The 25,662-nt window shown below is 41.3% G+C and overlaps 1 protein-coding gene across 1 annotated transcript in view; it reads right to left on the bottom strand.

Annotated features, from left to right (window-relative positions):
* Window positions 1-910: 910 nt before the first annotated feature.
* Window positions 911-25,662, bottom strand: part of slc25a46 (solute carrier family 25 member 46) — a 58,951-nt gene continuing 34,199 nt past the window's right edge. The window contains exons 5-8 of the mRNA XM_068029812.1: window positions 14,406-14,506; window positions 13,912-13,968; window positions 12,416-12,473; window positions 911-3,811 (exon numbers count right to left, since the gene is read on the bottom strand). Coding sequence (XP_067885913.1) covers window positions 3,233-3,811; window positions 12,416-12,473; window positions 13,912-13,968; window positions 14,406-14,506 — 795 coding nt within the window. The 3' untranslated portion in view covers window positions 911-3,232. The remainder of the gene's footprint in view (window positions 3,812-12,415; window positions 12,474-13,911; window positions 13,969-14,405; window positions 14,507-25,662) is intronic.

Raw genomic sequence — 25,662 nt, 5'->3', positions numbered from 1 at the left:
CATATCTTACGAAGAAAGGTTGAGGGTACAAGGGCTTTTCTCATTGGAGCGAAGAAGGATGAGAGGTGACTTGATAGAGGGGTACAAGATGATGAGAGGCATAGATAGAGTGGATAGCCAGAGACTTTTTCCCAGGGCGGAAAGGGCTATTACCAGGGGGCATAATTTTAAGGTGATTGGAGGAAGGTTTCGGGGAGATGTCAGAGGTAGGTTCTTTACACAGAGAGTGGTGGGTGCGTGGAATGTGCTGCCAGCGGTGGTAGTAGAAGCAGATACATTAGGGGCATTTAAGCGACTCTTGGATAGGTACATGGATGATAGTAGAATGAAGGGTAGGTAGTTAGTTTGATCTTAGAGTAGGTTAAAGGTTCGGCACAACATCGTGGGCCGAAGGGCCTGTACTGTGCTGTACTGCTCCATGTTCTATCAGTGGAAATCAGAATCCATGCTGGGGATAAGGGATCCACATTGGAGGTGAGAGAGTGGTTGATTAGATAGACAACTGCAAAAGTATTGTAGTAAATGGTAGGCCAAAGGATGCAACTGCTGTACTCCCAGTTGGGAGTTTAAAAGTGAAATTGCAAATTACTTGATTTATTTTCCAGGAAAGAACATAGAAAGAGGTGGATTTGGAAATGGGTAAAGACATGTGGGTAGTGACAGATTCAAGGAATTGGTTAGAGAAGGCCTTGGCAGAGATCATGAACTTGTCTAAGGTCAGAAGGTAAATAGGCTCAGGCACATTCATGTACTTAGAAAAACATTCAGAAAGGAAGTAATTAATTAGTCTCCTAATATAGACCCAGTGCACCAGTGAATCACCAGGTATCTCTTCCTCCCCACTCTGGACTCTAAGTTCAAAAATAACTAAGATTTAAGCAGTCATCAATTTCACAAGAAACAGCTCAAATTCTCTTTTTAATTTCAAGAAACTGCAAAAAACAATTGGACCAATTTTAATGCCATACATCTGCAATTGAGAACAGACTCTTGTATCGTATAGCTTAAAACCTGACGGTGGAATAATAACTTTTCTTCTCTAACTCAGTGCCCTAGAACAGATCATGAGAGACCAATCACCTCGCTTTGTCCTTTAATTCTCTTCTGCTCTCTTCCCCCATTCAATTTAAAGTCCTTATTTAGCTTGGTCACCCACCTGAAATGAGTCTGTAGCTTTCCTCTTTTTTAGAAGAGGAATGAATATGTATGAATATATTATTCATTGGATCTGAACAATTTAGTGAAGACCAGCCCTACAGAGTACTCTCAGATTCTGGAATATTTTACTTACAGCAGAGGCAAGGTCTGTGGGTAGCAACCTTTCTACCTGTACTTTGATTACATTGTACCATCAGCTAGCGATAGCAATGTAACATGATTGACAGATACCTGTATATATTAGAAAATCTCCCATGACATCACTTGCAATACGTTATAGGATGAGCAGTTTTACATGCACAGCAGCTCTTTACAATGTATTATCCAACTGCTAAAGTGTAGAGGCCTCTTTAATGCAATAAGGTATAATTTTTCATTCAACTTGGAAGCAATTAATGCAAAGGTCAATTAAGGAGCTGAAGACATTAAGTGCGATGCTGAAATCTATTTTCAAAATATAACTACTGTATGGAAGCTGGATCTAAAAATTTTCCTTCCACTGTTCAGGAGTCTAAAATATAGTTGTGACCAACCCTTCCTCTTTCTGAGTTCAGTTTAAAAGGATTATATTTGGACATTTAAATCCTATTTCTATTTAAATTCTTCTGTTCTAGCGCTGTGATATTGTCTCTAATTGATACTATCCCTCCTCCCTTTCTATCCCTCCCAAAAGATTATATTTCTCTAAACTGTGCAATAATATTTTCCTAGAGAAATAGGAGTCTGGATTTTTGTTTTTGAGACATTCACACATGGCAATGCAGTAAGTTTTAAAGATGTAGAGTCATGGTTAAACATTACAAGCATTTACAGAAGATGTGTTTATCACACCTTTTACGTTAAATTACTTACACTATTATTCGCTGTCAACAAGTGGTAAAATCAGCACGTTTTGTACCTTTAGAAATATTTAAAAGCTAAAGTTTGAGGAAAACTCAAATGTATTTGATAGTGCATTGTCATGAAAAGAAAAGTGCAAACTGAGATGGACAAGATTACAGTAATTTATGATTTGTGATTTAAATTGAAATTACTGTAGTGGAAAATACAATTTTGAAGTAATTTAATTGCATGATTTTACATAAAGATGCGAGATGTTAAATATTGGGACATGTATAATGGGATATTAAGTAAAAATTTCAGTTCTCGACAGCAATTGGCAATGTTCATTATTTTTTTCTTCCTTCATCGGACTACCACAACTGCACACATTATATGTATAGATAACATTCATGAAACTGGGTGGGGAATACAAATGGCACTAACACATTACATCAACCTTCATTAACTCATCATTTTATGAATCTCATTATGATATTATTTGAAGTGAACACAAACTATATACAAAATAAAGCCACATTCTTGATACCTTGGACCTTTAAAATCCCATAAGGAAGGAAAAGCCAATCAAAATTTTACCAAGTAAATGAAAACAGTGTGTAACAAGTAATAAAGCACGACAACTTTAACCGCACACAAAGCCAAATTATGATGGTTTTCCTTTTTTTTTTAAACCATTTAACATTCATCAAAAATAAATCCACTAGGACTGAAGAATTGGGCCTGACCATATCATCTTCTAACACGTTCTGTAAAACAGAAAATAAGGCTCACAGCATGAAAAAAAATCTCCAACTTCATGGAGCAAGTTTGCCATTAAAATTTTAGGTGCTGATTACAAATTGAAATTATGAAAAAAACAATTCAATAGATTATCTACTTTAAGGTCAAGTAATGGGGGAGTTGGGAGGAGAGAAAAAAAGCCATAGTTATTATTTACTTTCCTTGCTTTGTCTAGTTTGTCCTGGATGCTGTATTGTGTCAGAAAATGATATTCCAAAAGGAGAACCACAGTGAGAATAGCAAAAGCTTCACTTACATGACAATGAAATACACAAATCATGGGTAACTTTACAATTTTGCAACATTTCGGATTTTTAAAATGAAGTGTTCACTACCTCAGTAGTTCAACCTTAACACAGAGTGCATTTGATTACAGTGCTAACATGCAGTACAGAAATCCATAACTTGGACTATGGGCTATTTACCTTACCACGGCATTGTAAATTCCTGTTTAGATAGCATTTTGCAACAATGTAGAATATATAATTCTAGTAATCTGTAGCACAGCAGCATGCAATGTGTACTGTACTAGAACTGCTCCAAAACCTTTATAGAAGCCAAAGATACCTTCTTCTTTCTTGATTACATTAATGCAGTCTCTCATTCCTTCATACTGAGTGTTAATAGGAAGCACTTCAAACCCATAGTCTGTGTTGTCAATGATGGTGCGGGTTCCTTGAATATGAAGGCGGTGAAGTACTGTTTCCAATGGGTAAACCAAAACATCAGCACAAAGATTTGCAACAAAACTAGCTATAAGTTCGGGAAAGTAAGCATCCAGCACAGTTTGTACAGAACTAGAAGCATCAGCTGGGTGCTGATGTAGTGGCTTTCTCCGAAGAAGAAAGAGTATAAATTTCTGGACAATGGCACTGATGATGTAATGGAGCACTCCATGTAAGACAGTTGGAAAGACTAAAACTCCAAGTGGAAGCAGGCGCTTGCTATGGGGGACACCCATTCCCACCAGTCTACATATACCTTCCTTCACACAATCCAGTATTCCTGGATTGTCTCTTATGATCTCACTCTGGAAATAGAATAGGCAATAAGTTAGTCCTTATTAAACTATACATACATATATTTGATATAAAATATGCCAATGTCATTAGTTGAACTTTTAAATAGTTTAATTACATTTGGATGAACTGTACAAAAGAAAGAGGGGGCAATTTCTAGAATCAACAGAAAATAAAACCAAGAGGCAATTTAAAAAGGTTTGTGCTTTCATGCATTTGTTTTCTTAACATTGCATCTTGTTTGCCACAATCTATATACGGAAGCCTATAAATGAATTTCCTGCAGCACACATTCCAGGAGCTGGTCTCTCCGCAATTACAGAAAGTTCACGTGGATAGCAAATGGGTGGCTGTCCCACTGTCCCAGGATAGGAAGAGACAGGCAGTGCAGGAATCCTCTGAGTGCTGTACCGGGTGACACCGCGGGAGAGTGCAGCCTGGAGCACACCCACTGCACTGTGAGGCAAACGACAACATGGGTGGCACAGCAAAGTATACAAATACAGTGGTCATAGGGGTTTTGATAGACATTTCTGCAACTGCTGGCGCCTGAGCTGCATGGCGCATTGCCTCCTTGGTGCCAGGGTAAGGGGCATCACCAAGAGGGTGCAGAACATTTTTGGGGGGGGGGGGGGGGCAGGCAACAAAATTTGTAGTCTACTAAGGAACAAATGACATATGAATGAACAGAAAGATCAGAGTGGGAATGGGTGTAAAATTAATCTTTTGATTAGGCACTTTACACCCTTCCAAATTCAACATTGAATTCAGCAAGTTCAGATCATAACCTTGGCTCCCAATTAGTTTTATGGATGGCAACTCATGGTTATGGTTCTGCTTTTCCTATTTACACCTCTTCTGGACCAAATGTTTCTTTACTTGCCACATTACCATCTCCTTTTACCTTGCACCTCATTCCTTCTGTCATTTAATCTCTCCTGTCTTCCACAGACAGACATTCTCCTTTGTTCTTTTATCCCCTCCTTCCACAACCTCCGTACTTCCTTAAAATCTGCTGTATCTAAGCTTTTCCAGTTGTGACAAAAATTTATCGACTTGAAACGTTAACGCTCTCTTTCCACAGATGCTGACTGATCTGCTGAGTATTTCCAGCATTTTCTGCTTTTATTTCAAATTTCCAGCATCTGCAGTATTCTGCATTTGTACAAGCGGAAATAGTTTCTCCCTATAATATCTTGAACCAAATCATCCTTTAACCTTCTCAATTCCAGGGAATACAACCCTAGTTTGTGTAATCTCTCCACATAGTTTAACATTTGGAGTCCAGATTATTATATTATTGGTTATCCCTCACAGATGAGGATGATTGTTTTCCATGAGTTCGGAGATGGCTGATGAGGCCAATTTGGGACCTACAGACTTTGTGGCACATAGCACATTTGTTAACTGTTTTTCAATTCTACCCATAAATTCTCTACTGACTTTTTATGTCTCGTTTATATCCTCTATCATTGACGTAATTTCATCCTTAATCACTAAGGCTATTCCTCCCGCTCTACCGTTTTCCCCATTTTTCCCACAGACATAGGGACATAGGAAAATAGGAACAGGTACAGGCCATTCAGCCCATCAAGTCTGCCCCGCCATTCAATATGATCATGGCTGATCAACCACTGCAATGCTTTTTTCCCCACACTATCCCCTTATATCATTTGTATTTAGAAATTTGTCAATCTCTGCTTTAAACATACTCAATGACTGAGCTTCCACAGCCCTCTGGGGTAGAGAATTCCAAAGATTCACAACCCTCTGAGTAAAGAAATTGCTCCTCATCTCGGTCCTAAGTGGCTTCCCCCTTTTTCTGAAATTGTGTCCCCTGGTTTGAGACTTCCTAACCAGGGGAAACATCTTGGCTGCATCTACCCTGTCTATCCCTTTATAAACTGGTTTATTTCGCAGCCCTAACTGTCTTGCAGCCATGGCTCAGCATAAAAATACTTAACTGGAGGATGGCTAATTTCAGTGAACTGAAAAGGGATCTGGCCCAGGTGAACTGGAATCAAAAATTGGTAGTCAAAACTGTAATTTAAAAAATGGGAGGCCTTCAAAGAGGAAATGGTTCGGGTACAGAGTAGACAGATTCCCACAAAGGGTGCACAAAGCTAGAATTCCCTGGATGACGAGGGAGAATGGGTGTCTGGGAAAAAATGGAGGATCAAAATTTTTCTTCTCTTTCCTGAGACTTGGGTTATTTCAAAGGTCCGATAAAAAGATTTGGAAGCCACAAAACACAATTACCTTCGATTTGCGATTACTGACATGAGGAATCATTGCTGGAGAGAACAAGTTTTTAATGTTATGTTTTTATGCCGTTCAGGGTAATATGGTCCTTAATATTAAAAGTTTTGTTCCCACCTCTCAGGAAGTAATGTTGCCCCCAGTATTGTCAAATTATCTTAAATTGTTCCAAATCGTAGCAAGTCCCATTCATCCACCACCCATATACTCGCTAACCTAAATTGGCTCCCAATCCACCAACACCATCAATTTACAATTCTCATCCCTGTGTTCCAATCTCTCCGTGGCCTCATCCTCACCCCTCCCATCGCTGTAACCTCCTCCAGCCCTAAACTCTATGAACTATGGATTCCTCTGATTCTGGTCTTTAGTGCATCCCTGATTTCTTTCACTCCATTGTTAGCAGCTGTGCCTTTGGCTGTCTAGGTCCCAACTTCTGGAATTTCCTCCCTAAACCTCTCCACCTCCTCCTTTAAGATGATCCTTGAAACCTACCCCTTTGACCAAACTTTCGCTCACTTGCCTAATGACTCCTTTCCTTAGCTCATTCAATATTTTTGTCCAATTATACCTGTGAAACACCTTGCGACATTTTACTATGTTAAATATGCTATATAAATGAAAGTTGTTATTGTAAACAACAGCAGTTTGCAGTGATCACCTTTCACCAACTTTGATGGGCTAGGTACCGAAAAAGATTAAATGGCCAAAAGAGCAGAAATGGATACAAATAGTGGATCTAGATAAAAGTGAACATTATCATAATATTCTAGATCAGAGGGATTAAAATGAAAGTACAAAGGTTAATCAACAGAAAGTAAACGAGTGCTAGAGCTGAAAACCTGCCCAGAAAAGATAAAGACTGATTAGCAACCGATAAAATAATGGTGCATTTGTGCAAGTGGTCACAGTGACATTAGATGGAGAAACAAGGAAGGAAACTTAAGAACTGGTAAAGTCACGAAATGTAACAAGATCTAAAAACAATCAAAATATTTGGGTAAAGGGTGCCTATAGTGCAGGAGTAAGCCTTTTTGATTGCATTATTTTTTTCCAGTTCAAATTCCCATAATCCAGTTAGAAAACTTCATTCTTTTCAGAACAGCACATATGCTAGATCTGCGCTATCCCCTTGCAACACATCAGTTGCATCAGATCAGTGTAAAACAGGAATCAATCTGTTCACAGACCACACCAAAGATCATGATCTTTTGTCTGGAGAACTTGCAGACGCTTCAATGCTGGGCTAACCTAGGTTTGCAAGAGAGACTTGAAAACTTTGAACAGATACCATGAGCTCTGAAGACGCATCTAACAGGCCAAACTGGAGGGCTATGTTCAACACAGGGTGAACTACTAAGAAGAGTTTATAATGCAAAATAGATGGCTTAGGAATATAGCTTAAAAACTTAAGTGTATTGTTACTTTAAAGTAGTATGTTACAACTTTTACAAAGACTGCATCTCTAATTCTACCTTATTCACTGAGATAGGTCAATGTCTCATTTCTGTTAATACCATCTGCTTAATCAATGCAATTTTTCCAATTTTGGCTTGTATTTTTTTTTAAATCAGAGGCAGATTTATCAACAGGACTGTAATTGGAAGACTGAATTGGACTGGGGCAATTTCTCATGACGAATTTAGTGGAAAGTACGATAAAAATTACTTATGAATTATGAATGAACTGCCCAATAGTGGAGTCCATGTAAATGAAACTTGATTATGGGAATCAGTGATAGTAATATTCCCCATCTATCTGCCCATTCTTCAACCTGCTTAATTAGAGGTTTTTTATTTTACTATGTACTTTCATGGACTTTGTCACCAAGATTGAGACCATCCAATCAGCTGCCTCTGCCACTTCCCTCCCTTTCCCTAGCCCACCAGGCCAAACTTCCTCTAATGTTCCCCTATGCCCTAGCCCTGAACATGCATCATTCTCCAGTTTCTCTCTGATCTCCCCTCATGCCCTCTCTCATTCTGTCCATGACACCCACCTCCTGCTCTCTTGACCCTATTCCCACTAAATTACTGACCACCCAACTTCCATTCCTGGCTCTCATGTTAGCTGACATTGTTAACGGTTCTCCTCAGGTTTTGCTCCTCTCTTCAAATCTGTCATCACCCCTCTCAAAAAACAATCCTTGATCCTTCCATTTCTTGCAAACTACCATCTCATCTCCAACCTCCCTTTCCTCTCCAAAGTCCGCGATCGTGTTGTCGCCTCCCAAATTCATGCAGATCTTTCCTGGAATCCATATTTGAACCATTCCTATTAGGTTTCCACTCCTGTCACACACTAAAACAGCTCTTATCAAAGTCACAAATGACATCCTATGTAACTGTGACAAAGGCACTCTATCCCCCCTCATCCTGTCTGCAGCCATTGACATAGTAGGTCACAGCATCCTTCTCGAATGCCTCTCCACCACTGTCCAACTGGGTGGGACTGCACTTGCCTGGTTCCATTCTTAACTATCTAATTGTAGCCAAAGAATCATCATCAGTGGCTCTATTCCCATTCCTGCAGTTACCTTTGGTGTCCCCCAAGGATCTATCCTTGGAGTCCTCCTATTTCTCACCTAATTGCTGCCCCTTGGCGACGTCATACAGCAACATCAGTTTCCACATGTACACTTTACCACAGCACCACCTCTCTTGACCCCTCCAATGTCTCTATCTTCACAGACTGTTGGATATTAGGAAGACTGAAGCCATTGTCTTCGGTCCCCACCACAAACTCCATCCCTCTCCCTAACAACCGTCTGAAGCTGAACCAGACTGTTCTCACAATCTTGGTGTCATATTTGATCCCGATATGAGCTTTCAACCACATACCCATGCTGTCACTAAGACAGTCTATTTCCACCCCCGTAAAATCACCCAGCTCTGACCCTGCCTCAGCTCAGCTGTTTGCCGAAACCCTTATCTATGCCTTTACCTCCAGACCTAACTATTCTAGCACACTTCTGGCCAACCTCCCACATTCTATCCTCCGTAAACTCAAGGTCATCCAAATTTCTGCTCAGTGTCCCAACGTGCACTAAATCCTGTCCACGCATCACCCCTGTGCTCGGTGACCAACAATAGCACCATTTAAGCCTCAATTTTAACATTCACATCCTCGCTTTCAATTCCCTTCATGGCCTCAACCCGCCCCATCTCTAATCTCCTCCGGCTCTACAACCCTCCGAGATATCCATGATCCTCTAATTCCGACCTCCTGAGCATCGTCGATTTTATTTGCTCCAAGCTTGGTGGCCACGCCTTCAGCTACCCAGGCTCTAAGCTCTGGAATTGCCTTCCTAAATCTCCCCAGCTCTCTTTCCTCCTTTACGACACTCCTTAAAACTTACTCTTTTGACCAAGCATTTGGTCAACAGCCCCAATCTCTCATCTGCCTTGATTTCATATTTTATTTTATAATGGCTCTGTGAACTGCCTTGGGATAATTTATAACATTTAAGGCATTATATAAATAAAAGTTGTTGCTGAGCAATTATATATTTTTGCCTTCCTTCAATCTGTAGGCAGACTGTACAGTCAATAGCTTTTACCAGTTTTTACAAACATACGAATTAGGAGCATTAGGGGCCACTCGGCCCCTACAGCCTGCTCCACCTTTCAGTAAGATCTTGGCTGATCTGATTTTAACCTCAATTCCACATTCCCACCAACCCCAATAACCTTTCACCCCTTTGCTTATCAAGAATCTATCTACCACTGCCTTAAATATATTCAAAGACTCTGCTTTCACTGCCTTTTGAAGAGATTTCCAAAGACTCACGATCCTCAGAGAAAACATTTCTCCTCAGCTGTCTTAAATGGGCAATCCCTTATTTTTAAACAGTGACCCCTAGTTCTAGATTCTCCCACAAGAGGAAACATCCTTTCCACAACCATCCTGTCAAGACCACTCAGAATGTTACATGTTTCAATCAAGTCGCCTCTTACTCTTCTAAACTTCAGCGGATACAAGCCTAGCCTTTCCAAACTTTCTCATAAGACAACCTGCCCATGCCAGGTATTGGTTAGTAAACCTTCTCTGAACTGCTTCCAATGCATTTACATGCATCCTTAAATAAGAAGACCAATACTGCACACAGCACTCCAGAGATGTGGTCTCACCAATGCTCTGTATAGCTGAAGCATAACCTCCCTACTTTTGTACTCAATTCCCCTCATAATAAATGATAACACCTATTAGCTTTCCTAATTACTTGCTGTACCTGCATACCAACCTTTTGCAATTCATGCACTAGGACACCCAGATCCCTCTTTATCTCAGAGCTCTGCAATCTTTCACCATTTAGATAATATGCTTCTTTTTTATTCTTGCTGCCAAAATGGACAATTTCACATTTTCCCACATTATAACCCATTTGCCAGATCTTTGCCCACTCACTTAACCTATCTATATCCCTTTGTAGCCTCATGTCCGCTTCACAACTTACTTTCCTAACTATCTATGTATCAGTTATTCACAATACACATTAATAATATAGATGAGGGAATTAAATGTAATATATCCAAGTTTGCAGACGACATAAAACTGGGTGGGAATGTGAGCTGTGAGGAGGATACGGAGAAGCTCCAGTGTGATTTGGACAAGTTGAGTGAGTGGGCAAATACATGGCAGTTGCAGTATCATGTGGATAAATGAGAGATTATCCACTTTGGTGGTGAAAACAGAAAGGCAGATTATCTGAACAGCGATAAACTGGGAAAGGGGGAAGTGCAGTGAGACCTGGATATCCTTGTGCACCAGTCGCTGAAAATAACCATGCAGGTGCAGCAGGCAGCTAAGACGACAAATGGTACGTTGGCCTTCATAGCGAGAGGATTCGTATACAGGAGCAAGGATGTCTTGTTGCAATTATACAAGGCCTTGGTGAGACGACATCTGAAGTATTGTCTGCAGTTTTGGTCTCCTTATCTGAGGAAGGATGTTCTTGCTATGGAGGGAGTACAGCAAAGGTTCACCAGACTGATTCCTGGGATGGTAGGACTGATGTATGGAGAGAGATTGGGTCAATTAGACTTGTATTCGCTAGATTTTGAAAGACTGAGAGGGGATCTCATAGAAACCTACAAAATTCTAACAGGACTGTATAGACTAGATGCAGGAAGGATGTTCCCAATGGCGGGGGCGTCTAGGACCAGGGGTCACACTCTAAGGATAAGGGGTAAGCAATTTAGGACTGAGATGAGGAGAGATTTCTTCACCCAGAGAGTGATGAACCTGTGGAATTCTCTACCACAGAAAGCAGTCGAGGCCAAATCATTAAATATATTCAAGAAACAGAGTTAGATATAGTTCTTAGGGCTAAAGGAATCAATGGATACGGGGAGAAATCGGGAACAGGTTACTGAGTTTGGATGATCAGCCATGATCGTATTGAATGGCGGAACAGGCTCAAAGGGCCGAATTGCCTACTCCTGCTCCTATTTTTCTATATTCCTATCAGCAAATTTAGCAACCATACCTTTGGTCCCTTCATCTAAGTCATTTATATAAATTGTAAAAAGTTGAGGCCCCAGAACTGATCCCTGTGGCACACCACTCGTTACATCTTGCCAACCAGAAAGTTACCCATTTATGCCTACTCTCTGTTTCCTGTTAGCTAGCCAATCTTCTATTCATGCCAAAATGTTACCACCTACACCATGAGCTTTTATTTTCTGCAATAACCTTTTATGTGGCACCTTACCAAATGCCTTCTAGAAATCTAAGTACAGTACATCCACTGGTTCCCCTTTATCCACAGCACATGTTACTTCTTCAAAGAACTCCAATAAATTGGTTAAACATGATTTCCCTTTCACAAACCCATGTTGGCTCTGCCTGATTACCTTGGTTTTTTTTTTAAGCGCTCTGCTATAATGTCTTTAATAATAGTTTCCAACATTTTCCCTATGACAGATATTAAGCTAACTGGCCTCTAGTTTTCTGCTTTCCGTCTCCCTCCCTTTTTGAATGAAAGAGTTACATTCACTATTTTCCAATCTAATGGAACCTTCGCCAAATCTTCTAAAAGCATCTGCTAGAACACATTTTAGAGTATTGAGCTGCAAAACACCGTCAAACTCAAATACTCGGATTAGGGCCCAGTGATCCTGGAGTCTTTTTTGATAACACATTAATCTAAATGTAGCCACGATGGACCTCATGACTTCCTTCTATGCTTTATACTTTGATAGATTTATGGTTTTAACAGTAAATGATCAACTTGCCCCAAAATTTTAAGTACTACTTAATAGTGGCTATTAGGAAATAAAATTTGCGTATAAGGCAACAATTTACTTCATTCAATATGATCCATTAGTTTTGTTTACACAAAAATGAAAATTTACCTGCACGGTCTCGATTAAACTAGCTGAATAAAAGGGCATTGCCACTGCACAGGTCAACCTGTAGGAAATAAGTTTTCTTTTTTTTAAAATAAGATTTTTTAAACAGTCTATGTAAAATTACTAATGACTACATTTAAATCCCAACATTGCTACACATTTCAAACTATCCACTGCAATTTCAAGAAGGACAAAGTTATAGGATAGTAAGGAAAACGAGACAGCTTTAATTATTCATCAAGTCAACGGCACCAGCAACTCTAAAAAGGGTCATCACTTTGGATGCCACACAGATGGGCACTGGGAGACCCATGTTTCCAATTTACACTAATGGCAGATTTAGAAGCTCATGCAAATTAGTCACATTTGCAGATGTTAAATCTGAGGAGTCAGCTCTGGAATTAACAGAAAAAATGTGTAAATGAATAGAGCAAGACACATTAAATTTATTCCAGACAACTGTAAAATAGTGCACATGGGAAGAAAAAAAAAGTAATGCATGTGCTCTTTAAAACAGCTAAAGACGATGAAAGAGATTTCAGTGTTCTCATTGACTCGATGGTTAATTTGTCCAATTGCTATGAAGCAGTAACGAACGAAGTAGAATACTGAACTATATATAGAGAACAGTATAATACAAATCAGAGGAAGTCGTGCTCAAATAACTTTAGCGCTGAGTCCAGTTCTGGTCTCTGAGACACAAAGGCCATTCAAGCTCTGGAGGAAGTCCAGAGTGATGAACCTGATTCCTCGTGCCAAAGAACTGTGTTGAAGAAACACTATCAAACCAAGAACTTCTGCTTTGGTAGAGGTACAGAAGACTAAATCGTACAAAAATGGTAAATCCAGGACATGACTTGAAATTAGACAGTGTTGTAGGACAAGAGGACTTAGGTTTAAATTAGTAAAAGGCAAATTTAGAAACTATTTTAGGAAGGTCTTCACACAAAAGATGATCAATATATGGAGTAGAGACAAAAATCTTGACATTATTTGAATAACTGGATGCTGTGATACACCAACTGTAAGGTCTTTCTGGACAGAGGAGCTGAGCTGGGCTAAACAGCCTGTCTAATTCTCGATCTACTTTGTGATCTTCAGAATTGAGCAGTCTTAGAACAGACCTTTTTGCACTGTTCTACGCAGCTATGATAGAAAAGGGCATCTGGGGCTTGACATTTTGGGAGCAAGTTCAACATAATTGATTAAATTCCATTTTTATTTTTAAAAAGTTAACATCTTTTTTAAAAATAAAAATGAAATGAATTGTCAGACCGCAATTGCAGGACATCAGAACTGAAGAGTAGAATAAGTAGTGATTAGGTGATAGAGTACAAAACTAGTGCAAACAGTCCAAAAATTAACAAGCCTGGTCATACCTACCTTAGCCAAACAGCAACGAGTCTAGACAAATTCCAAGATGAGATAATCATCAATAGTTTCCAGAGATAACAGTCTCAAACCAAACAAGAACTCGCGTGGTTCTTGTTGCAACTTACCCTTTCAGTACAAGGTGACCAACTATTTGCTTTGGACTCCATTTATGGGAAACCTCTCTGCAATAAAAAAAAACTTGAGATAATGCTGTGCTGATTAAATATTAAACTATGTAAACTAAAATATTGTCATTATAATACAAATAAAAGCAAAACTTCAAGCAGCATCTTGTGTAGAGAGAAGTTCAGATGCTGGTAAAGTAAATGCAATTGTCTTCACAACATAAACTCACCATATTACAATTTCTATTTGAATGACCCAAGTTTTTTTTCAATACTGGGGAATCAATATTGAATGAGAAAATCCAAACACATTGCACTGTTTCTCTATTTGAGCATATACAAAGAAAACATGCAGTTTTTTCCCATAAATATCCCAGCAACATATTTTCCAATATAAGTTTCCTCACTGCCTACATTATCAAGTTTAAAAATAATCAATTAATGATTCGGTATAAATGGAAGTCATTTCCAGAGAGCACAGAGATGTTATCTACCTGGGAAGTGGTGTGAATTCGCTGATGATGCCTTCAGTACCCAGTGCTATTCCTTGAACAATAAATGTGCTTCCCATCCCTTTCCACAATCCCTTTAGGCCCTGCAAGTGTAAAATAGAAGATGACATTGATTACATTTAAGTACTTACAATATGAGCACGGCTTACAAAAAACGACAATATGAAAAGGCACAATTCAACATGGTGGCACCTCATCAGACCCCTTTCCTATCCTGAGTGGCGTGAAACAGGGCTGTGTTCTCGCACCCACACTTTTTGGGATTTTCTTCTCCCTGCTGCTTTCACATGCGTTCAAGTCCTCTGAAGAAGGAATTTTCCTCCACACAAGATCAGGGGGCAGGTTGTTCAACCTTGCCCGTCTAAGAGCCAAGTCCAAAGTACGGAAAGTCCTCATCAGGGAGCTCCTCTTTGCTGACGATGCTGCTTTAACATCTCACACTGAAGAGTGCCTGCAGAGTCTCATCGACAGGTTTGAAGCTGCCTGCAATGAATTTGGCCTAACCATCAGCCTCAAGAAAACGAACATCATGGGACAGGACGTCAGGAATGCTCCATCCATCAATATTGGCGACCACGCTCTGGAAGTGGTTCAAGAGTTCACCTACCTAGGCTCAACTATCACCAGTAACCTGTCTCTAGATGCAGAAATCAACAAGCGCATGGGTAAGGCTTCCACTGCTATGTCCAGACTGGCCAAGAGAGTGTGGGAAAATGGCGCACTGACACGGAACACAAAAGTCCGAGTGAATCAAGCCTGTGTCCTCAGTACCTTGCTCTATGGCAGCGAGGCCTGGGCGACGTATGTCAGCCAAGAGCGACGTCTCAATTCATTCCATCTTCGCTGCCTCCGGAGAATACTTGGCATCAGGTGGCAGGACCTTATCTCCAACACAGAAGTCCTCGAGGCAGCCAACATCCCCAGCTTATACACACTACTGAGTAAGGCGGCGCTTGAGATGGCTTGGCCATGTGATCCGCATGGAAGATGGCAGGATCCCCAAAGACACATTGTACAGCGAGCTCGCCACTGGTATCAGACCCACCGGCCGTCCATGTCTCCACTTTAAAGACGTCTGCAAACGCGACATGAAGTCCTGTGACATTGATCACAAGTTGTGGGAGTCAGTTGCCAGCGTTCGCCAGAGCTGGCGGGCAGCCATAAAGGCGGGGCTAAAGTGTGGTGAGTTAAAAAGACTTAGCAGTTGGCAGGAAAAAAAAGACAGAGGCGCAAGGGGAGAGCCAACTGTGTAACAGCCCCGACAAACAAATTTTTCTGCAGCACCTGTGGAAGAGCCTGTCACTCTAGAATTGGCCTTTATAGCCACTCCAGGCACTGCTCCACACACCACCTCCAGGCGCTTACCCATTGTCTCTCGAGATAAGGAGGCCAAAGAAGATTACAAAAAATAAGACTGGATAAAAAATGAAATGCAGATGTTAAACAAAAACCACTGAGGGAAATAAGCAATGTTTACAAATTATAAAAATCTGTTAGTACATTTCCTGAAACTTACTATTTTTCAAATGCATGGATAAATTTTCTATTGCAGGAAGGGGGGGGGGGGGGGGGTTGTAGGGGAATAGAGAGGGAGAACGAAGACGGCTTACGAAAAGAAGTTTGTGTTGAAACAACTCAAGCCTTCAAGAATTCAGATTATTTTAAAGTAGAACATTTCATGATTTCCTACTTTTAAGCATTGCTTCAATGTGCATTACACCCAGGATTTGTAACTGTTTCTCTCTCCACAGAAAAGGTTTAAGAAAAAATGTAAGGTACAGAATACAATCGAAAACCAATCAGGGGAATTGAAAAAAGATATAATGGCAAAGCGAAAGTATGAAAAAAAAGTAGGTAACATAAAAGGGAACCCAAAGATTTGCTAAACATATGAAAAGTAAAACGATAGTTAAAGAAACAATGGGGCAATTAGGGACAAAAAAGGAAATCCACTTGTCAAGGCAGAGGGCACAACTGTGGTACTGAATGAATGCAATGCACTGGTCTTCATAAGAGGATGAGGTTAATGTCAGAATAAAGGAGGGAAGTGGAGATATTGGATTGGATAAAATAGAAAGGAAGCGCTAAATAGATTGGGATCACTGAAAGTTAACAAGGCAGCCAGTCCAGATGGGATGCATCCTAGGATGCTGAAGGAAGCTAGGATTGAGTTCGCATAATTTTTAAATTCGTTCATGGGATGTGGGCGTCGCTGGCTAAGCCAGCATTTATTGCCCATCCCTAATTGTCCTTAACAAGTTGGTGGTGAGCTGCCTTCTTGAACCGCTGCAGTCCTTGGGGTGTAGGCACACCCACAGTGCTGTTAGAAGGGAGTTCCAGGATTTTGACCCAGTGGAAGTGAAGGAACGGCAATATAGTTTTAAGTTAGGATGGCGCGTGGCTTGGAGGGGAACCTGCAGGTGGTGGTGTTCCCATGTGTCTGCTGCCCTTGTCCTTCTAAGTGGTACAGATCGCAGGTTTGGAAGGTGCTATCGAAGGAGCCTTGGTGAGTTGCTACAGTGCATCTTGTAGATGGTACACACCTAACCGCTGTGTGTCACTGGTGGAGGGAGTGAATGTTGAGGGTGGTGGTACAGCACAGGAGGCCATTCAGCACATTGTGTCTGCACCGGCTCTCCGAGTCAGGAATTCATTTAGTGCCATTCACACGCCTTCTCCCCATAACCCTGCACATTCTTCTTTTTCAGATAACTATCTAATTCACTTTTGAATGCCTCAGTTGAACCTGCCTCCACCACACTCTCCGGCAGTGCATTCCAGATCCTAACCGCTCGCTGCACGAAAAAGTTTTTCATGTCACCATTGCTTCTTTTGCCAATTACCTTAAATCTGTGCCCTGTCGTTCTTGATCCGTTCACAAATGAAACAGCTTTTCCCGATCTATTCTGTCCAGATCCCTCACGATTTTGAACACCTTTATCAAATCTCCTCAGTCTTCTCTTCTCCAAGGAAACCAATTCCAACTTCTCCAATCTATCTTCATCAATGATGTTCCTCATCCCTGGAACCATTCTCATGAATCTCATCTGTACTCTCTCAAATGCCTTCACATCTTTCCTTAAGTGCAGCGCCCAGAACTGGACACAATACGCCAGCTGAGGCCAAACCAGTGTTTTATACAAGTTTAACATAACCTCCTTGCTCTTGTACTCTATGCCCCTATTAATAAAGCCTACGATACTGTACGCTTTATTAACTGCTCTCTCAACCTGTCCGGTCACCTTCAATGATTTATGCACATATATATCCAGGTCCCTCAGCTCCTGCACCCCCTTTAGAATTGTACCCTTTATTTTATATTGTCTCTCCATGTTCTTCTCACCAAAATGAATCACTTCACACTTCTCTGCATTGAACTTCATCTGCCACATGTCCGTCCATTCCACCAGCTTCTGTCCTTTTGAAGTTCCACATTATCTTCCTCACAGTTCACAACACTTCCAAGTTTAGTATCATCCACAAATTTTGAAATTGTGTTCTGTACACCAAGGTCTAGGTTATTAATATACATCAGGAAGAGCAAGAGTCCCAACAGGGACCCCTGGGGAACTCCACTACAAACCTTGTTCCAGTCTGAAAAACATCCATTAATCACTACTGTGTTTCCCATCACTCAGCCAATTTTGTATCCACATTGCTACTGTCCTTTTTATTCCATGAGCTACAACTTTGCTCACAAGTCTGTTGTACGATACTGTATCAAATGCTTTTTAGAAGTCCATGTACACCACATCAACAGCATTACCCTCATCAACCCTCTCTGTTACCTCTTCAAAAAAACTGCAACAGTAAGTTAAACATGATTTCCAATTAACAAATCCGTGCTGGCTTTCCTTAATTAACCTGCATTTGTCCAAGTGACTATTAATTTTGTCCCGAATTATTGTTTTGAGAAGTTTCCTACCACTGAGGTTAAACTGACTGGCCTGTGTTACTGGGCTTATGTTTACACCCTTTATTTGCAACTTTCCAGTCCTCTGGCACCACCCAAGTCAAGGAAGGCTGGAAAATTATAGTCAGCGCCTCCACAATTTCCACTCACTTCCCTCAGTATCTTTGGATGATGTCATCAGGTCCTGGTGCCTTATCAAAGACAGCCTATCCAAAACCTCATCAATTTTAAATCATTCTAGTGTATTAATTACTTCCTCTTTCACCGTGACCTGGGTCGCATCTTCTTCCTTGGTAAAGATAGATGCTAAATATTAATTTAGTACCTCAGCTATGCCTCCTCCTTTTGGTCCCTAAATTAGCCCCTTAAAAAAAAAATTCATTCATGGGATGCGGGCATCGCTGGCTAGGCCAGCATTTATTGCCCATCCCTAATTGCCCTCAAGAAGGTGGTGGTGAGCTGCATTCTTGAACTGCTGCAGTCCATGGGGGATTGGTACAACCACAATGTTGTTAGGAAGGGAGTTCCAGGATTTTAACCGAGTGACAGTGAAGGAATGGTGATATAGTTCCAAGTCAGGATGGTGTGTGACTTGGTGGGGAACTTGCAGGTGGTGGTGTTCCCATGCATCTGCTGCCCTTGTCCTTCTAAGTGGTAGAGGTTGCAGGTTTGGAAGGTGCTGTCTAAGGAGCCTTGGTGTGTTGCTGCAGTGCATCTTGTAGATGGTACACTGTGCATCGGTGATGGAGGGAGTGAATCTTTGTTGATGGAGTGCCAGTCAAGCGGGCTGCTTTGTCCTCGATGGTGTCGCGCTTCTTGACTGTTGTTGGAACTGCACTCATCCAAGCAAGTGAAGAGTATTCCACCACACTCTTGACTTGTGCCTTGTAGATGGTGGACAGGCTTTGGGGAGTCAGGAGGTGAGTTACTCGCCTCAGGATTCCTAGCCTCTGACCTGATCTTGTGGCCAAGGTATTTATATGGCTACTCCAGTTCAGTTTCTGGTCAATGGTAATCCCCAAGATCATGGTAGAGGGGGATTAGGCAATCGTAATGCCATTGAATGTCAAGCGGAAATAATTAGATTCTCTTTTGTTGGAGATAGTCATTGCCTGGCACTTGCGTGGCGTGAATGTTACTTGCCACTTATCAGCCCAAGCCTGGAGATTGTCCAGGTCTTGTTGCATCTGGACATGGGCTGCTTCAGTATCTGAGGAGTCTCAAATGGTGAACATTGTGCAACCATCAGTGAACTTCCCCACTTCTGACCTTACGAGTGAAGGAAGGTCATTGATGAAGCAACTGAAGATGGTTGGGCTGAGGACACTACCCTCAGGATCTCCTGCAGTGATGTCCTGGAGCTGAGATGATTGATCTCCAACAACCACAGCAATCTTCCTTTGCGGTAGGTATGACTCCAACAAGTGGCAAGTTTTCCCCCTGATTCTCAGTGACTCCAGTTTTGCTAGGGCTCCTTGATGCCATACTCGGTCAAATGCTGCCTTGATATCAAGGGCAGACATCTCACCTCACCTTTTGAGTTCAGTTCTTTCATCCATGTTTGAACCAAGGCTGTAATGAGGTCAGGAGCGGAGTGGCTCTGGCGGAACCCAAACGGAGTGTCAGTGGGCAGGATATTGCTAAGCAAGTGCTGCTTGATAGCACTGTTGACAACACCTTCCATCACTTTACTGATGATCGAGAGTAGACTGATGGGGCGGCAATTGGCTGGGTTGGACTTGTCCTGCTTTTTGCGTACAGGACATACCTGGGAAATCTTCCACATTGTCGGATAGATGTCAATGTTGTAGCCGTACTGGAACAGCTTGGCTAGAATGTTGTCAGGGCCCACAGCCTTTGCAGTACCCAGTACCTTCAGTCGTTTCTTGATATCACACTGAGTGAATCAAATTTTACCACCCTTTTACTATTTTTATGCTTATAGGAGACTTTGGGATTCCCTTTTATGTTAGCTGCCAGTATCTTTTCATACTCTCTTTGCTTCGCTCAATTGCTTTTTCAGTTCCGCTCAGAATCTTCTATATTCAGCCTGATTCTCTGTTGTATTATCTACCTGACATCTGTCATAAGCACATTTCTTCTTGGTCTTAATCTCTACCTCTTTTGTCACCCAGGGAGTTCTGGATTTGTTTATTCTACCTTTCTCTTTTGTGGGAATATTCATTTTGACTGTTCCCAAAATATCTCCTCTTTGAAGGTAATCCATTGTTCAGGTACTGTATTTCCTGCCAACATTTGATTCTCTACCTGAGGGCTGTGGATGCTTCATCATTGAATACATTTAAAGCTGGGAGAGAGAAATTTTTGGTCGCTCAGGAAATCAAGGGATATGACAAGCAGGGGGGAAAGTGGAGTTGAACCCCAAGATCAGCCAGGATAGTTTTGAATGGCGCAGCAAGCTCAATGGGCCATATGGTCTACTCCTGCTCCTAGTTCTTGTGGGTATTCCAATTTATCGAGCCTAGACCCATTCTTACCCCACTGAAGTTTGTTTTTTCCCTCCCCCCAGTTTAGTCTGGATTGTTCTTTGTCCATTTCCATTGTTAAGCTAAATCTTATGATACAATGATCACTATCCCTTAAATGGTGTCCTAATGACACCTGGCCCACCTCATTCTCAAGAACCATGTCTACCAGTGCCTCCTTTCTCATTGGACTGGAAACATACTGCTGTTGAAAATTCTCCTGAACACACTCCAAGAACTCTTGCCCCTCCTTTAATACTACTACTATCCCAGCCTATATTCAGATAATTAAAGTCCCCCATAATAACTACTCCATAATTCTTTCCCCTCTGTAATTTCCTTCCAATTTGTTCCTCCACATCTTTCCCACTAGTTGATGGTCTATAGACAACACCAAGCAATGCAATTGCACCTTTTTTGTTTCTTAGCTCTAGCCAAATAGATTCTACCCTTGATCCCACTAGGACATCCTCTCTCCAGCACTGCAATGCTCTCTGGAATACTACCCCTTTTCTTCCTTTCTTTCCTGAACATCTTGTAGCCAGGAATATTTAATACCTAGTCCTGCCTAGCAGAAGTTGTGTCTATAATCTTTCAATCCTCCTTGAAAATTGGAGTGGTGCAAGAGGTTTGGAAGATTGCAAATGTTATGCCCCTGTTCAAAAAAGGGGAGAAATATAAACCTGGTAACTAAGGCAGCCTTACATCAGTGGTAAGAAACCTACTAGAGACCATTGTCAAGGACAAAGTTAATTCTCACTATAGAAACTTGGGTTAATAAGGGACAGCTAGCATGGGTTTGTTAATGTCAAATTGCATATGCCTAACCTGATTGAGTTCTTCGATGAAGTAACAAAGCAGGTTGATGACAGTCGTGCAGATGTATATGAACTTTCAAAAATGCGTTTGATAAAGTACCACATAAACAGGTTAACAAAATTAAAATCCATGGGATTAAAGGGACTTGGGTACATAACTGGCTATTCAAAAAAAGGACAGAGAGAAAACAGGGAACTACAGACCAATTAGCCTGACATCAGTCATCAAGAAAGTGCTGGGATTATTAAGGAAATCTTAACAATACACTTAGAAAATCATAGTGTGATCAGACAAAGTCAGAGTTTTACAAAAGGGAAATTGTATCTGACAAATTAGAGTTTTTTGAGGATGTAACTAGTAGGGTAGATAAAGCAGAACCAGTAGATGTGGTATGCCTTTTGGAAATCCAAGTATTCAATAAGGTGCCACACAAAAGGTTAATAGGGAAGATAAGGAGTTGGGGGTACAATATTAGCATGGATACAGGATTGATTGGTTAACAGACAAGAAGCAGAGGGTAAGGATAAATGGGGCATTTGAAGTTGGCATGCTGTGACGAGTAGAATGCTGCAAGGATCAGTGTTGGGGCCTCAGCTGCTTACAATCTATGTTAATGATTTCGATGAAGAGACCAGGAGTAACGTATCTAGGCTTGCTGACAATATGAAGTGAGGTGGGAAGTAAGCTGTCAGGAGGACACAAATAGGCTGCCAAGAGATCCAGACAGGCTAAGTGAGTTGGCAACAAAGTGGTAGGTGGAGTTTAAGATGGGGAAGTGAGAGGTTATTCACTTTGGTAGTAAGAACAGCAAAGCAGAATTTTTTTTTTTAAAAAGGTAGGGAACCTGTAAAAGTTGATGTTTAGGAGAACTTGGGTGTACTTGTACAAGGAACACAAAGCAAGCAAGCAGACACAGAATTGCAAGATAATTAGAATACAAGAAAAAGGAACTCTTACTAGAATTGTACAGGGCTTTGTGAGACCACACCTGGAGTACTGTGCATAGTTTGGTCTCCATATTAAAGGAAGGATGCATTTGCATTGGAGGTGGTACAGTGAAGGTTCACTAGATTACTTGTACAAGGCACGCACAAAATTAACATGCAGGTGCTGTAGGCTATTAAGGTGGCAAATGGCATGTTGGCATTTATTGCAAGGGGATTGGAGTACAGGAATAAAGAAGTCTTACTAAAATTGTACAGGGCTGTCATGAGACCACACCTGGAATACTGTGTGCAGTTTTGGTCTCCACATTTAAAAAAGGATTATACTTGCACCGGAGGCAGTGCAGCAAAGATTTACTAAATTAGTCCCTGGGATGAGGAGGTTGTCCTATGATGAGAGGCTGAGTAAATTGGGCCTATATTCTCTGGAGTTTAGAAGAATAAGAGGCGATTTAATTGAGCCATACAAGATTCTAAAAGGGCTTGACAGGGTAGAAGCGGAGAGATTGTTCCCACTGGTCAGGGAATCTAGAACACGGGGACGCAGTCTCAGGATAAGGGGTCAATCATTCAGGACTGAGATGAGGAGAAATTACGACACTCAAAGGGTTGTGAATCTTTGGAATTCTCTAACCCAGAGTGTTGTGGATGCTCCATCATTGAATACATTTAAGGTTGGGATAGACAGATTTTTGGTCTCGCAGGGAATCAAGGGATATGGGAAGCGGGCAGTAAAGTGGAATTTACACCCAAGATCAGCCACGATTGTACTGAATGGCGGAGCAGGCTCGATGGGCCATATGGTCTACTTCTGCTCCTAGTTTGTGTATTAGTTACTGGGATGAAATGGTCCTCCTATGACGAGAGGCTGAGTAAATTGGGTTGATAATATCAGGAGTTTAGAAGAATGAAAGGACATCTCATTGAAGCATACAAGATTATGAAGGGGCTTGCCAGGGCAGACAGAGGTTGTTTCCCCTGGCTGGGGAATCTAGAACATGGGGGCCCAATCTCAGGATAAGGGACTGATCATTTAGGACTGAGATGAGGAGAAATTTCTTCACTCAAAGGGTTGTGAATCTTTGGAATTCTCTACCCCAGAGGGTTGAGGATGCTTCATCGTTGGATATATTTAAGCCTGGGATTGACACATTTTTGGTCTCAGGGAATCGAGGGATATGGGGAGTGGCCAGGAAAGTGGAGTTAAGGCTGAGGATCAGCCATGACCGCATTGAATGGCAAAGCAGGCTCGAGGGGCCGTATGGTCTACTCCTGCTTCTATTTCTTATGTTATATTCTAAGAGATAGGAGACAGAATCGTTGTGAACGGATGTTTTCCTGGAGAGAGGTATGCAGTAGGGTCCCCCAGAAGTCATTATTAGGATCACTGCTTTTTCTTGTTACATATATCTTGAGCAAAGAATGGGAGGAATTTCTGAAATATGTACAACAGAACTTTCTTGATCACCATGTTTGCAGGCCAAAGAGGAAGGAAGCAATCCTGGATCTAATTCTGGTGAATGAAGTGCGGCAAGTGGAGCCTGTTTCAGTGGGAGAGCATTTGCAGAATTGAGCTAACTTCAGTAAATTGAAAAGGGATGTGTCATAGATGGATTGGAATCAAAAATCAGTAGGCAAAACAGTAATTGAACAAAGAAGAGATGGCTCAGGTACAGAGTTGACATATTCCCATGAGTGGGAAAGAAAGGGTCTCCAAAAGTAGAGCTCGATGGATGAGTAAGGATAGTTCAAATAAGACAGAAAAAGTAAGCTTATGGCAATCATAAGGCTCGTAATAGAGGACAAAGCTGAATACAGAAGGTGCAGAGGAGATCTTAAAAAAGGGAAAAAGAGGGACATGAGGATGACAAAAGATCAGCAGCTAACACAAAAAGGAAACCAAAAGTCTTTTATAAACACAAATAGTAAAAAGAGTAGACAAAGTAAAGATGGGTCCATTTATGGACCAAAAAGGAGATATTCTTGTAGAAGTAGAGAGTATGGCTGAAGTACTTTGTATTGGTCTTCACTTAAGAAGAGGATGCTACCAATGTCGCAGTAAAACAGGAGGCAGTAGTAACACTGAATAGGATAAAAAAACAAAGAGAAGATACCTAATAGGTTGTGTTACAAAGGGTATTTTTTGTACTTAATTCTGTGCATTTTAAAAACTGAGAAAAGGATTTTTTGCTCGGTGGACAACACTTGCAAATAGTTGGAATTCCTGCAATGTTTTGAAAGGAAGTTTACAACAAAAGTTGAACTTAATGGGTGCTTTGAAAGGAAGTTGAACTTGTACAAGGACAGGAAAGCCAGTAATTTCAAGGAAACAACAGGGGTTTGACCTTCCTCAGTGCAGTTTTGTTTTGAAGGACAAGATACACTGTGTCATAGATTTATACAGCACAGAAACACAGGTCCACCATGTCTGTGCTGGCCATCAAGCACCTAACTACTCTAATCCCATTTTCCAGCACTTGGCCCGTAGCCTTGTATGCTGTGGCATTTCAAGTGCTCATCTAAATACTTCTTAAATGTTGTGAGGGTTCCTGCCTCTACCACCTCTTCAGGCAGTATGTTCCAGATTCCAAACACCTTCTGGGTGAAAAAGTTTTTCCTCAAATCCCCCCTAAACCTCCTGCTCCTTACCTTAAATCTATGCCCCCTGGTTATTGACACCTCCGCTAAGGGAAAAAGTTTCTTCCTATCTATGCCCCTCATAATTTTGTACACCTCAATCAGGTCCCCCCTCAGCCTTCTCTACTCTAAGGAAAACAACCCATAGCCTATCCGGTCTCTCTTCATAGCTGAAATGTTCCAGCCCTCTCCAGTGCAATCACATCCTTCCTATTGGGTGGTAACCAGAACTGTAACCACTACTCCAGCTGTGGCCTAACTAGCGTTTTGTACAGCTCCATCATAACTTCCCTGCTCTTATATTCTATGCCTCAGCTAATAAAGGCAAGTATCCCATATGCCTTCCTAACCACTTTATCTACCTGTGCGGCTGCTTTCAGTGATCCTTGGACAAGTACACCAAGGTCCTTCTGACTCTCTGCACTTACTATGGTCCCATC

Source organism: Heterodontus francisci, chromosome 4, assembly GCF_036365525.1.
Source record: "Heterodontus francisci isolate sHetFra1 chromosome 4, sHetFra1.hap1, whole genome shotgun sequence".
Taxonomy (NCBI): Eukaryota; Metazoa; Chordata; class Chondrichthyes; order Heterodontiformes; family Heterodontidae; genus Heterodontus; species Heterodontus francisci.
The sequence above is the reverse complement of the archived record's forward strand: the minus strand, read 5'-3'. Positions and strand labels throughout refer to the sequence as shown.